At 43.4% G+C, this 15,260-nt stretch overlaps 1 protein-coding gene across 2 annotated transcripts in view; it reads left to right on the top strand.

Annotated features, from left to right (window-relative positions):
* Nucleotides 1-15,260, top strand: part of ADAM22 (ADAM metallopeptidase domain 22) — a 1,243,161-nt gene that overhangs the window by 1,133,132 nt on the left and 94,769 nt on the right. For both annotated transcript variants that reach the window (XM_078663588.1, XM_078663589.1), the window contains exon 28: nt 4,187-4,287. In XM_078663588.1, coding sequence (XP_078519714.1) covers nt 4,187-4,287 — 101 coding nt within the window. The remainder of the gene's footprint in view (nt 1-4,186; nt 4,288-15,260) is intronic.

Genomic DNA, 15,260 nt, shown 5'->3' with positions numbered 1-15,260 from the left:
ACAATTCACGTGCGTGGGGCACAACCTGTACCCAGCCGCAACATTACACGAACAACATACAGAAAGGGCTTGTAAGGCAAAATCAACAACCTCTGAAAAGTTGAAATTTAGACAGAGAATATCTTATAGGTACCATTACACATTTTTTGTAACTAATAGTATCACAGGTATATGGTACACACTAGGTCGACGACGTTTCGGACCCCTTGCTAAATGATGGGGTCCATCATCAGGACAAAGCAATGGTTGCCTTTTGAGTTTAAAAAGCCTCTTTTGCCAGAGGGGTAAAGGTACTGGAGCTCAGTTAGACCCGGGATCCCTTTAATTAAAAGTGGTAATCCGCTAGAACTGGTATATCAATGCTACAGATTATAGGTTATTGAATTAAGAGCTCGCGCTGAGAAGGCCCAAAACGGGAGATATTATCCACTGGGTCGTGTCATCCATGGATCAAATACGCTAGCTTGAGGGTCCGGAGGTTAAGAAGTCTTGAATCCACATGTACCTTGTAAGCCGGGCAATACCGGGAGCGCCGCGTCGCGCTGGGATCCTGGAACCAGGGGGCCGGATCAGTCGGCTGCCGCGATTTCCTGGACATGTGGATTCAAGACTTCTTAACCTTAAGCATTGATATACCAGTTCTAGCGGATTACCACTTTTAATTAAAGGGATCCCGGGTCTAACATTTTCTGATTTAAATACATATTTTGAGGACCTCTGCCCGGCTGGGCATGTCTTCTACAATATAGAACTGACTGAGTCTATATTTATTTGTAATTAATTGTCTTGTTGTCAGGGACCACTGTTGTTTTCCATATAACTTAGCTCCCCGAGGTCCCTCGCTGATACTAATTGGGGTCCCCTTGTTGTTTGAAATAGTACACGTTACCAGATCACGCTCTTCTGAGACTCCCAGTTTAGTCTTTTCAGTATCTATCAATCTAAGCATGCATCTCCATTTCGTGCTCCTTCTGTACATACCAGCATTACCATATTCACTATAATGTGCACCTTCCCAGTTCTAGCTTCTTTGAACTTCACCTCTCGTCTGCGTCAGCCTTCTGCAATCAAACACAGGGGTCTTAGTGCCACCATGTTGCTCGCTGGGTCGACCATTCAGATTTTCATGGTTTCCAATTCCCCTTCACTGACATTTTTCTCTCAATCCTATTGAAGGAGCATTGCAACTTTGTCAAAGTCCCCAAATAAGCGCCTCTCCTTGATTGAGGGCAGCAAGCAGTCTTACTTCCTTCCCCATTAGCTTATTCGGAAATAGAAGCTTGCAATGTAAAAAGTCAGCCTTGCATTTAGTGGCAAATGTGTGGTAGTTGAGAGGCCTCTTATCAATGCCAGTACCCAGACTCGGGGCTCCCAGTCACACTATGCAACCCTTGCATTGCGACTGTAGAGTGCAGACCGGCCGACATCTTTCCAATGTGCACTCAGGCTCACTCTCGCCGATAAACCTTGATTCTGCTCCTAAGTGTCACAACTGCTTCCAGGCCTCAGGGCTCCACTCCAAATATGGCACTATACATGGGGCCTGCACTGCATTCACCCTCCAGACCCTGGACTACATAAACATTCTGGATGATTTTGCACCCGCATTGCTCTCACCTGCGATGGCTCTGGATGGCTGCAGCTGCATGCAAGAAGGGCTGCCATATTGAGGTTCTGTGTAGGTCATTGCTCCAGAAAATAGTTAAGGCTGTGGCCAATCTTGGATCCAGCAGTGGTCCTCAACAGGGGAGGCTCCTAGCCCCAACTTGCATCCCAAGCATGAGAGCCATCCCAGAGGATAAAGATGCGCCAAAGCTACAAACGAATGTTTCCATCTTGGGGCAGTTGTTTAAAATACATTAGAACATTGGAATGTTGGGAGCTCCATTGAAAACAATGGAGTGCTCCGGGCTTATAATGGCTGGTATAAGCCTGGAGCTCCAACATTCCAATGTTTCTTTGTTCACTGCTCTGGCTGTGAACAAAGGCTTCAGGGAACCTGCGGGGATTCCATTCCCCTCACGCTCCCAAAAGGCTTTGTTTTTTTTGTTAGAACATTCTGTCCTCTAGTGACAGAATGTTCTAATAGCCTTATAGCCCTTCGTAGATGGGCTATACCGCTATTAAAGTCCCTCTCCCTTGTTAAAGGCCCTCGCCTTCGGCTCGGGGCCTTTAACGCTGGAGAGGGCCTTTAATAGCCGGTATAGCCCTCTACGGCGGGCTATAAGGCTATAATAAATGATCGATTTTAAATGTATGTGGTTTTCTGTATGGCGCAAAGGCAAAAGAGCCAAAATGCTGATAAAAATTGGAAAAATATAAGCATTTGATTGAAAACATCCCCTTTTCCCCAGTAACTCAATTTGACCTCTTTGGGAAGTCAGTGTAATTGTATCCAAAAAGGCATTATGCTTGTACTTGTCCCTTACACAAACAAATCACCAGATCATGACAATAAAAATTAATGCTTTTTATGGACACTCTAACTAATCCAAATCTTTACTCATGTCTTGGGATCTTGGTTTACACAGAGGAGAATGCCTGATTATGGGTTTATCCATTCTCAGACTATTTTAGATTGAGTCACGTTGATGGAGTCAAAATGAGCCTACTCATTATGCACTCTTTTTCATGACTTATTGCTGACAGTGATAAACCGCAAGTAGATACTGTGGGTCGTTCCTGAGGCAAAGTTCACTAATCTGTGAGTCAATATGGGTTTCAGTGCAGTTTCCAGGTTCAGGGCGACAGATCTACCACACTGCCTTTGGGAATGAAGCTTCTCGAAGAGTAGAACACACATATTTGTACTCTACCTTTCTATGCCCATAAAGTCAATGTGGGGTAGGTAACCTATTACCAGAAAGTACATATCTGTGGCACTGTTTTCTTTCTGTGGAAAATACAGGTTTGTTAGTTTCCCACCATTTCTTAGTTCACACAGATTTGTGGGCCTTTTTGCCAACCTCAATATATTTTTTGGCACACAGAGAGCATGAAGAGACAATAGAACGGAGGGGGGGGTGGCTGAGGACAAAGTGGTGGCACTTCAGTGGCGGCTTCTAACATAGAATAGCATCATGTAGGCACTGACAAAGGTACACCCTTATTTTAATAGCAGATCAGATGAGTTGCAAACCTGTCTGAGCTTTGGTGACCTACAATGAATTACATGTTTGCTTGGAATCCCCCCCCCCCTCCCATTCCCTCTCCCCTGTTCAATTCACTTACCCAGTAAATGTTATCCTCTACACCTGAATGCAACAAGATGTGCGCCGTTGTGTGCACAGCCATGCAGAGCAGGGCCTAAGGAAAAGAGAGTGAGGGCGACAATTGCCTTCTGTCACTTCGCTGCGAAGAAGTGTAAGGAAAGGGGTAAGAGATCCTACCTATTTGAATTAGAATCGAATTTATAACTAACTGAGCTGTTTTTTAAACATCTGTAAATGTCGAAAATGTATATAGAGAGTGCAACAGGGTGTACATTTCTAATTATTTGTGGAATTGTTCTTTGAAATATTAATTTGTTTTTTTCCAGTATCTATTGTATTGATTTTACCTCTTTTTTACATAGAAATGAGTAACCCTGCAGATTCACATATTTTCCACAGCTCTTGACTTCCTCTATTTATTGCTCCTGTTAGAAAAGCAGACTTCCCTCCACCCCTTGACAGAGAGAATGTTCCCGCCCCCCGCCCCCCATTCATTCTCTATTGCTAATGGTTCGGACCAAGTCCTAAGGCTTCCCTTTCTGACCTAACACCTAACTCGATAAAGTAAAATGAGCCAAAAAGAATTGTTTGCTCATGCAGAAAAATACCAAGCCAAAATATCACAGGACAGATTAACACTCAATTTAATTAACAATGCTTTAACTTATTCTAACACTGTTTCTAGCTTCAAAAACACAGGTGCTTCTTTTAGTTAAAACAGTCACGTTAACCTTGTTTTTGTGTGATGAACATAGTGTGCCTATCCTCTTCATTGAACAAGTTAATGTTTTGTCTTCATATGTTCCTTTCGTTTGTCTTGTAATCACTTTTTCATTCAACTGTCTGTCTGTTCTTGCGCTCTGCACTCTTTGCGATGCTGAGCCGTGCTGCTGTGTCATAGCGCGCAAGCTTGAAGAACTTGAAGGAGACATTTTAGGAGAGCAGTGAACAACATCTGTGCATTCCGATTGCAGGTCAAACGGACTGTCTCATTCATGGAGTGAAAGGATCCCGGACACCAAACACATTTCTGACGTCTGTGAAAATGGACGGCCAAGAAGCAACTCCTGGCAAGGTAAAGGGGCTCAGAAAAATCACTGCATTTGCTATCGTGTGTTAAAAGCGATTTTGCATAAGGTGACGCACCCCAAACTATGCACAATCAAGATAATTTAAACTGCCGTGCTCTTACTTCTTTGAGACTGATAAGGCACAAGTCTCATAGCTGTGGGTGGTTTTCACTTACATTGTTTCTCGTAATATATGGGGTTCTCAATCCATACATTACTGCTACACATTTAAGTAAGGGCCTTATTTAGAGTTTGGTGGGCAGAGAAAGAAAGTTGTACATTGTGCGTACCTTGTACCCCGTCCCTCAAACCCTTGGTCCAGCTGGTCTATTATGAGTCAGCCAGACCTTCATCTTTCCCATGGTGGTGCCCCCACTGTCACCAGCAGCGGAAACCTTACTCCAACAGTCTGACAGAATTAGAGCTATGGGAGTAAGGACATCAGACTGCCACTCCTATTTAGAGCAGGTCATTTGATGTATTTGTTTCTGTCTGTCATCAACAGGACAAACCTGATGGTCCAAACAAAATAAAAAGAAAAATAACCCCCATACCCTTGGAGAAAACCTCCTGGGTCTGGGGTCAGTAGTGCTTTCTTTTTCAATACCAAACTACCAATTTGAGAGTTTGTTTTTGAAACACAAAAAGGTTTGGTGCACAACTGTCTGATAGACAGCAGCTGTGCACAACACTTGCAGTGCCTTGAGAGGAGCCACTGTGACAGTGATTTTTTGTAAGCACAGAGATAATCCCTGGACCGGTAGTGATCTCTAGATTTGTCGGGGGTAGTCCATCAGACTGACAAAAAATCAGCCACCCTGACATACAGAGGGCCACCTGCAAATCTATCCCACCAACAACATAAAGAGCCCCTTTATTCCCATGCTCCACTAAACCATTTGAAGTGGGCGAGTACAAAGCCACTTTCAAATGTTTTATGTCTTGTTCAGACATAAATTTGCACATTCGCTCTGAAAAGAATTGTTTACCATTATCTGTGACAATGACTGTAGGAGCTCCTTCAATTAAGAACATATCGCTAAGAAATGTAGTGGTAGCACTAGTGTCTGGGGTGTCTACAAATGTATAGTACTTCCACTTTGAAAAGTAGTCATCAGCCAAAATTAGATACCTCATGCTGTTGGGCAAAACTAAATACGGTCCAGAGAAGTCTAGGCCAACTTTTTCCCACGCCACATTTGGAAACTGGGTTGGATGTAAAGGTGATTGAATCGTTTTCCAGTGTTTATCTGACATTAATCACTTTGGGCACTTTTCAATCATCATTCTAACTTGGCTGTCAATAGCCGTCCACCAGTAATGTTTTTTCACTTTCATACAGGTTTTTGTAGAACCCAGATGACCTTGGTGTGCCTTGTTTATGATTGCACTGCATAATGTTAAAGGTGGGACAAAACGGTCACCATGGAGTACAATGCCATTGTTGACCGACAACTCATCAGCAATTTGTGAATAGATCTTCAACTCTCCACTCAAACATCTGGTTTCTGGCCATTTAGAAATAGAATATTCAATGACTTTAGTTAATATGGAATTGTTTGTACACAGCTCTGTCCAGTCCTTTTGAGTTATAACTGCTTCATAATCTGCCACTGCATCCACCAAAGTCACACATTCAATGTGATCTATAAGAGAATCTTCATCTTCATCATCCACATGCATTCGAGACAAGCAATCTGCCCTGACGTTTTTGCCCCAGGCATGTGTTAAATTGAAAAATTGTACTCTGGTAGTTTAGACAGTAGTCCAGTTAGCCTGGCCGATAAAGTGTTAACTTGACTGAAAGCATAAACCAGCTGGTTATAATCAGTGAGGAGTTCAAACATGCTTCCCCAGATGAATATTTAAAATGTTCGCACTGCCCACACAAATGCTAGTGCTTCAGGTTCAATTGTGTTATATTGGCACTGAACTGTTTTAAAGCTTTTGAAGCAAATGCCACAGTCTGTTCATGTCCATTCACCTTTGGCTAAGAACAGCAGCCAACCCATGGAATAAACCGTTTCGGTAGAGGTGCAACCTTACTGGAAGGCGTGTAATGCTGGAGCTGTAACAATTAGTTCTTTGACCTTGATGAAAGCTTTCTCCAAATCTTCCATCCATTTGACCCATCCTAAGTAAGGCTCGTAAAGGATCAACAGTTTGAGCATAACTTGCAACAAAACGAGTATAATACTCTGCGAACCCTAGAAATTATCAAAGGATATCTTTGTCTGTGGGTGCTTTAGCCTTAGTGATTGCTCTAACCACTGAAAACGTAGGTTTTATGCCTATTGACAACAACGTATGACTCAAATATTCCAACTCATTGGTTACAAATTTACACTTAGCTGTGATTGTCATACCCCTCTCATTCAGGATGGTCTCAAAATCAAAATATTTTCTGCCAAGGTCTCAACATAAATTAAGATGTCTTCTTGATATGCTTGTACCCCTTTGATGCCTAGAAACAACTTGTCCATCAGTTTCTGGAACACGCTGCCCTCTGAAGCCGGACCAAACGGTAGCCTCTGAAACTTGTAGGCACCAATGAAGGTTACAAATTTCGTAAATTCTTGAGACTCTTCAGGTAAAGGTACCTGGTGGTAAGTTGATTGTAAATCGTTCAAGGAAAACCATTTGATCCCACCAAGATTCGCTAACAACTCCTGAATTTTGGGCAGCGGGTGGCAGTCCACAATGATATTCTTATTCAGTGTGCGCAAGTTGGCACATAACCTAATCTCTCCAGATTTGTTTCATGCTACGACAATGGGTGCCACCGACTGTGACGAATCCATAGGCTGAATAATTCTTTGTGTGCTTAGATTGTGTAAGGTGTTTTTGAGCTCTTCCCTAACATTGATAGGTTCAGGTCTAGCTTTGTGTGCTATGGGTTATGCATTAGGTGTAAGTCTTATGTGATGAATAAGTCCCTTCACCAACCCCACTTGGTTGCTGAACACTGTATGCTTAGCCAGAATTTATTTGACTGAGACCTCCCCACAATCCACGGGGCACACCCGTAAATCACCTACCATCACTGGGTTCTCAGCACCAGGAACAAGATACAAGCCCATGCTTGCCAAATCTTGCTAGCCTATTATGTTCTTGCCCTTCACAACTGCATACACCTTTGTGTGTGTTTCCCTGTCTAAACACTGAATATTAGATGAAAAATAACCCACCATTTCAATGTCTTTCTCCCCAAACGCTTTGGGTTTACATCTGAATTACAAAGCAAAAAATATTTACCCCCAAAACTCATAAAAAGTGGTGTTTCAATATGGTTTTCGGTGAACCTGAATCCATCATGACCTGAAAAGGGATTCCATCAATCATAGCTGTAAATACTGGTAATTTAACCATTTTGTTCTTGCCACCACAATCAAGTGTTAAAATTACATTGTTAAGGGATTCAGAACACATATCCACCTCAGCATCAATACTACCAACCTTTACCATCTTTTTGTTGATCCTTGAAGCATTTTGAAAATGACCAGTTTTCTTGAAAACTATGCAAATTTTCCTAATGCTGGGCATCCAGCAAAATTACTTATGTGGCTTTTAGAACCATACCTGTAACAGTAAGTTGAAGACTTTTTGTTTACAAACGTGGATGTTTTCCCTTTGGTGTTGACCAAATATAATGAATCTTCCTGTTCGCTGTCCGTAGAAGATACTATGATGATCCCTGTAGTGGACTTTGTATACATGAGCTTGGTTGAGATTGCTGACCTTTTGATACTTAGGGCCAATTCAATAACATCTGCATAGTGAAGAGTTTCTGCAACTAAGCAATCTCTCTAGGAATTTTCTAGATGCATAGTTTAAACAAACTGATCTTGAATATTGTTATCTAAATTTGGACCAAATTCACATTTAGTTGCAGATACGCTGAGGGTTGAAATATACTCTTTCATCTTTTTATCTGAAAGTTGCTTGGGTTCCTAAAATTTGTGGCGCGCCAACATAATACTAGTTTCATCAGGAAACTGCTTTCTCAATCTGGCTATGGCCTCTAAGTACACATTCCATTGCCAATGACCAGGAGGGGGTGGTAGACTATCAAATATCTGCTGTGCTGCTTGCCCCAAACATCCAAACAATAATGCAAATTTGCATGCAGGACTGTATCTATTGGCATCAGTTGCTACTGAATGGTTCTCAAATAACCTAACCCACTGTGCCCATTTCATTGCTGGTTTGCCTTGAAATGGTGGTGGTTGAGTAATTTGATGAGTGGAAGAAGCCATGAAGAAATGAATAGTCAAATGAACAACAGCTCAATGAACAAATCTAGCCAAAGATTAAATATGGGCCTGGAACCTTGAAAACTCACCAAACCACAATAAGGGGAAAAAAATGAAACTTCAAAGAAAATGCTGATTGTAGTAAGCGCTGTTACCTTAGAAATAAGTTACTTTTGATTCTGTGTAAATTACTTGCCGATAGGTAAACTCCAGTAACTGTAGTTGAAGTATCAATGCTGAAGAAATGGCCACACTAAATATGGCTGCCATGTAATGACGAACGTCGTGCTGTAGTTACCGTAAATAGCCACACACAAAATGGCCACCATGCATTGTGACAACGTATTTCGGTCAGAGCTGATGGATGCGTGCCAACAACAAGAGTGCCCACGCGCAGTGATTCGCAAATGGATGCTCGTGCTGGCACCGAAATGCGCTGAATAAAGTTAATCCTCATTGCACAGGATTCATTGATGCGATGGCCTGGGAAAGTGCACTCATACGTAGTGCCCATCAAGAAGAGGGGACTCAGGAGTTGAACAGCTCCTTGACCTCCCAAAAACAGGAAACCTCACTGAAATACTGCTGCGTATTTATGCTGGTGGGTGAAATCCCCTCGTTGTCTAATGTAGCAGGTAAGCACACAATTATGGAATTGCCTTCAGAAGATTTATTGTATGGGAAAATTCACCTATTGCAAGCCACGTCCATCTGGCTTGGGGTCCAACCGTAACTGACTCCTACACTTCGAACTCCTCGCCCGTGTTTGCTCCATGCACATGTAGCATTACAAAACAAATCGGTGAACTTTACCATGAACCAATACTAAAATGCATGTTCGCACTCCTTAAAACATGGTAACATTGATGTATCCCTCAAATGCAATATTTCATTTACTTATATGTCCCTGGTAAAGTGGTACTACTTGTACCCGGGGCTTTTAAATTAAATGCTACTAGTGGGTCTGCAGCAGTTTTTGTGCCACCTACTTAAGTAGCCTTACAAACCTGTCTCAGGCCTACCATTGCAGCCTGTGTGTGCAGTTTTAAACTGCCATTTCGACCCGGCAAAATAAGCTTTTTGCCAGGCCTGAATCTTTTTTTATAATAATACACATGAGTCACCCCTAGTGTAGGCCCTAAACATCCAACAGGGCAGGGTCTTCTGTACTTTAAACTGTTAGACAAGTACTTTTAAGTTTTACATGTGTGATAGTAAAAAACTCTTTTTTTTCCACTATTGCAATGTCTACCTTGCCCATAGGATAACATTGGGGTTACCTTATTACATTTATTAAGGATAACTTCCACCTGGAATACAGTTCGTGTTTGGCATCTTTGGAATTGCAATGAAAAATCCTCTTTTATGGTAAACTTGGATTTTATTTTACAGTTTTGAAAATGCCACTTTAGGATTTTGGCCTTTTGCTGCTTTAGCCATTTAGTGCCTGCAGCCTGCCTCTGAGCCACATAACTAGGCATTGTTGGCAGTAGATCTTTGTGTATTCCTTCCAGCGAGTCACACACAATAGAGAGCTTAGGTGTGCGAAGATGTGGAGGCAGAGCCGGGGCACGGCGCCACTTACACCTCAATAAGCTGTGTCCTGCCTTCACCGAAAGGGTTGTATACCCCCTGTAGTTAGTCTAGAGCCAGGGCAGGGGAGGCTGGAAACATAAGCACTTCAAAGGGCATCCTTTAGAAGTTTCTGCTACTTCAAGAAGGCACCAAGTATAATATTGGACCTCAGACACCACCAGAGTGACTCCAAGGGCTAGTCTCTTGTAGCCGGCATTTGGACTCTGCAGCTGTGAGTCCAACCTTGCTAAGTGGTCCCACCCAAGTCCTGGACCCCTTGGAAGTGGGCCTGAAGCTGCTCTGCAAGCCCATCTGTGTACCCAGGAGAACTGATGCATCTCCTAGGTTGCACAGCACAACTCTGAGCGGAACCAAAGCATCGCCTCTGCTGTGCTGACTTTCTCATCGCAAGGACTTCGCATTGCTGTCTCAGCCCAGAGCCTCATTGGAGCTCCGTTAGCTGCACAACGCATTCCCGATGCAGATCCTCGCATTGCAATCCCCTCGTCAACGGTATCCTCAATGACGACGCAGGACTCCGCATCTCAAGCCCTGCAGCTTCTTCGGAACCAGCCAGCATGCGACGCATCCTCAACGAAGGACTTCACATTGCAAGCCCCCTCGTTTACGGCCTCATCAACAATGACGCACAACCTTACATCACAGCTCCCCGGGAACTGACAATGGGTGACGCATCGCCAACCCTGACCTCGCATCGCTTCTGCTGCGCTCCGCAACCAGGATTTAAGGTACTCTTTTCAGCAGACGTAACTGGGTCCTTTGTGCCAGCCCACACTCCTTCAAGGTCAGCCTGAACTTATGGCTTTGTCTCAGTCTGTCGCGACCAAATAACCACAGTTGGCGCTTTGTTCCTTTTGGCACTATAAACCCAAAATCTTTAAAATTCCATACCTCTAGTTGTGCTGATTGGATTTTTGTCATTTTTCTAACTTCCTTGTACTGTGTTTTCCCTGTATTTATTACTGTCTGGAGTGCTGCATAAATATTTTACACATTGCCTCTAAGTTAAGCCTGACTGCTCTGTGCCTAGGTACCAGAGAGTTGAGCACAGTTTAATTTGGGGTTTGCTTGTGACTTCACCCTGACAAGGGTTATGGTTGCTGCTCGAGTAGGGTTTCACCCCCTCAACCCATAACCCAACTTCTTACACTATTTGACCCTACTTATGCATATTTTTCACATTCCATAACTTGATCATGTGTAGAAATATAAAATGTAAAGAAAATACATGTATTTCTATTATTTTCGTTTAATCAACAAAATATATTTCCCACTTGTACTATACCGGAAATACTGATATGGTAATTTTTGCATTGATATGTGCACTTCTCCCCACATTTTCACCCAACATACGCAAGGTTAGTTAAGGTGTTCTTAAAAGTGCAACAAGGGCATTGCAACAGTTTTGTAAAATCTACTTAAACCTATTTCTTCGTATCAGTGCACAAAATGTACTTTAAATGTCCCAACTATTCACACTTTCTCAATCCTAACAATGTATAATTTACACAGTGCTGTCTCAAAATGTGCATCACACATGTATAAGTTTCCCTACGACATAAACTACAGACCTTAAGATCTGAATCTAATTTAAGCATGACTAAAATAGACTAATGTCATGCATCAGACTTAGAATTTTCCGAATGGAAAGTCCATGCATCCTTCCTGACCAGTGGCATTCACTGAGTGGGGGTTTCAATAGGCTGTTGGCACAGATTTTAAAGGTACAAAGGTAGTGTCATGGCATCTCCATCTGGCGGGATGGTGTCTCCAAGAATGACAACTGCATGAGAGTGTGTAAAAGGCTGCTTTAATGAAACAGGTGCACAGAATGGCAATACCCAAAACCTGGCTCTATGCCATACATACTAATCATGAGCAGGGGCCTCTCTAATACATAAACCTAACTATCCAAAAACCCCTCCTTCCTCCCCAAGCAATCCTTCCACACGAAACCAACTAAAATCCAATCACACCCTCATCACTCAAAACCCTGCATCTATCCGTCGTGCATACCGCTGTTGTCCTCTCATTCCATTCAGAAACTCCGCTCCCATCCTCCCAAAAGTTCAACTGGGTCTCAACATGACCAATATTTTCTTAAATAAACCTTTAAACTTGTGTAGGAACCGCCACACACCTATTCATAGCAGCGTTGAAACAAATGTACCTCCCACTGCCTGTGCACCAACCTCATCAAAGCAACATTTTAGGAAGAGTGGGTGTAGAAACGCTTTCCTGAACCTTGCCAACCAGGGTGTACCCACTAAAAATGGCCCCCTTTACTGGCATCCTTCCCTAAAAACCTATGTAAGTCCCACCCCCACATCTCCTGGGTAAATCATTGCGCCCTTCTCTCTCTGGCCCTACCAGCCTCCTGAAATTTCGGGAGGGTATGGCCTTCTGCCCACCCACCCGAAGCCATCATCAGGCAGGATGATGTCTCCAAAAACAACTGACTACATGATAGTGTGTAAAAGGCTGCTTTAATGAAACAGGAGCTCAGAAAGGCAATACCCAAATCCTGGCTCTACACCATACATACTAATCATGAACATGGGCCTCACTAATACATATAATTAACTATTCAAAAACCCATCCCCCACATAGGCAACCATTCCAAATCAAACCAACAAAATCCAATCACACCCTCATCACTCATAAACCCTGCATCCATCAATCGTGCATTCCACTATTGTCCTCTCATTCCCTTCATAAACTCCCCTTCCCCCCAAACTTCAACTGGGTCCCAAAAATACCAATGCTTTCTTTAATAAACCTTTAAACTTGTGTACGAACCGCCACCAGAGAAACACCAGAGATTTTCTATCTCCCCAAACCTAGGAACCTACTCCATTAACACTGGCAAATCCAGCAACTCAGCTAATGCATTCCTTACCGTCATCAAACACAATTCCACCCCATAAATTGATAAATGAATCCCGTAATCTCTCCAATCTGCAAAAATTGCTACTTTCTATGTTTCCTTTGCGCTGTGCCTTATTGATGGCCCCTGGTTTTCTTACCCCCCTCCATACTCTCCTTGGCATGAACTCGGTAAATACCACTGTTGTGGCGGTAAACATCGTTTACCACGAAGTTTTTACAACGTGGTACCTTTAGCACGCATCCCTTACAACGCAAGTCATTACCACGACTTGCGCTGGAGGGCGCTAAAGGATTAAAAATAGTAAATTTACTATCCCAACACCTTCCCTAGGGTCCACGGGGACTGGTGTTAGAATAGTAAATTATACTATTCGAAATCCGCGCCCCCAACGCAAGTCGTGGTAACGACTTGCGTTGTAAGGGATGCGTGGTAAAGGGATGCGTTGTGACGGTAGGCGTTGTACCGTCATACATCCCATGTTGCCTTAATCTCCAACAAGTCTTGTTTGACAGCCTTTACTAGTGCTAGTCCCTTTAACTGATCTAAATCAATTTCTCCTAGGTGCACCAGTAATACATTAGGGCAAGGAGAGCCCTTTATCAATGCATTCACTTTTGACAACAGGTCATGCCATTGCATGACTCCTTTGCCAAACCATCTTAACTGCACTACCGTATCATGCAGTCCCACCTGTATTCCTCCACGCCTGGATTCGGCATGCCCCGCTGCCCACACTTCATAAAAAAGTGGCCAGAGATCCAAACCTCAATATGGCCTCTTTGTGGCCCTGAAATGCAACCTAGTAGAAAACAGACTCATGTTATTAGTAATCTTGCAATACCTATCCCAGGCACAAATAGCGCTGATAACAATCTGAACGCCAACATCCCATATGCCTTTTCTCTGCTGCTGTCCAAACCCTGCCCTCAGCCTCCATCGCCATCCCAGTTCGAAATTAATGCATCCAAGAATCCTGCAACTCATAGCCCAACAATATCACTGCCTTTTTCAAAAACCCCAATACCTGTGGGACTGAAAAGTGTGCCCCATTCTCACGCTAAAACACCTCTTCACTTTATCTGCCTTGCATGCTCAAAGCCACCCACCAAGCACAGGGGAAACCGTCACATCCATGTACGCTGGTAAGGACATGCATACATCCCTCCCCTTCTGATTTTTCTTAGACTTTGGAATCCACACCCAAACAGCCCTTTCAAGCATCCTGACTTCTCACTAGCAGATCCCCTCACGTGATGACGACCCAACGACATCTGTAACCCAAAAAGCTCCAAAGAACAACCTCACAATAATGACTGAAATAGGGAGCATCTCCCATTCATCTCGTCACACCCTCGGGAGAGGGGCAACCACTTGTTTCAGAATACATAGGGGTATATTTACAAGAAAAGTGACGGAGCCTGGCGTTAGCCTTCTTGGCTTAATGCGGCTCTCCGCCACTTTTGAAACGCAGAGCTGAACCATATTTACAGCAATACCGTACAGCCCTGCATTTTCCCCTGGACTGGCGCTGATTACAGCTGTTTAGTGCCACTCGTAGCCCCACCTCAACATCCAGAAAAAGGCCACATCTGCCAACTTACCTGCTGTCATAACAGCTGACAGACCCTTCTCAATCAAGGACATGATAAAATGTACAACATCACCTCGACAAGCTTCTGTGTCACACTACCCCTGACTGCAGAAACTCATCCACGCCAGCCCATATGCCTTACGTGTCGATCCCGATAATGAGGCAAGGATAAGCTGTATCGCACGCTCTTGCCTTTCACCCACAAGTGAGCTGGCATTGCAGTCTTCATCTTGTCTGCCCCTCGACCCAACCCACGGGACTTCATCCACTGAAAGCGAGAAAGAGCATCAGCAATTTAGTTATGTACTCCTTGAATGTGGCGTGCCCTGTAAGTAACATTCGCACACAAACACCCTAATTTTTCAACACAAAAACTCTCAGCAACTGTCACACCTTGGGTTCTCTTGCTAACAGGAGATTGAGTATGTTCACCACTGACATGTTATCAAACATTAAACAGAACTGTTTTGTTCACAAAGTGTCACCCCCACAAACATGCAGCCACCACCAAAGGAAAAAGTTCAAGGAAGGCAATGCTGCTCTCTCCCCACTTCCAGGCCTCTGGTCAAGACTCTGGAAACCACTGCCCCTGCCAGAAAATACCAAACCCATGACTGTCCATAGCATCAGAAAATATCTTGTTTGACC

Source organism: Lissotriton helveticus, chromosome 10, assembly GCF_964261635.1.
Source record: "Lissotriton helveticus chromosome 10, aLisHel1.1, whole genome shotgun sequence".
NCBI lineage: Eukaryota > Metazoa > Chordata > Amphibia > Caudata > Salamandridae > Lissotriton > Lissotriton helveticus.
This window is presented reverse-complemented; position numbering and strand designations above follow the sequence as displayed.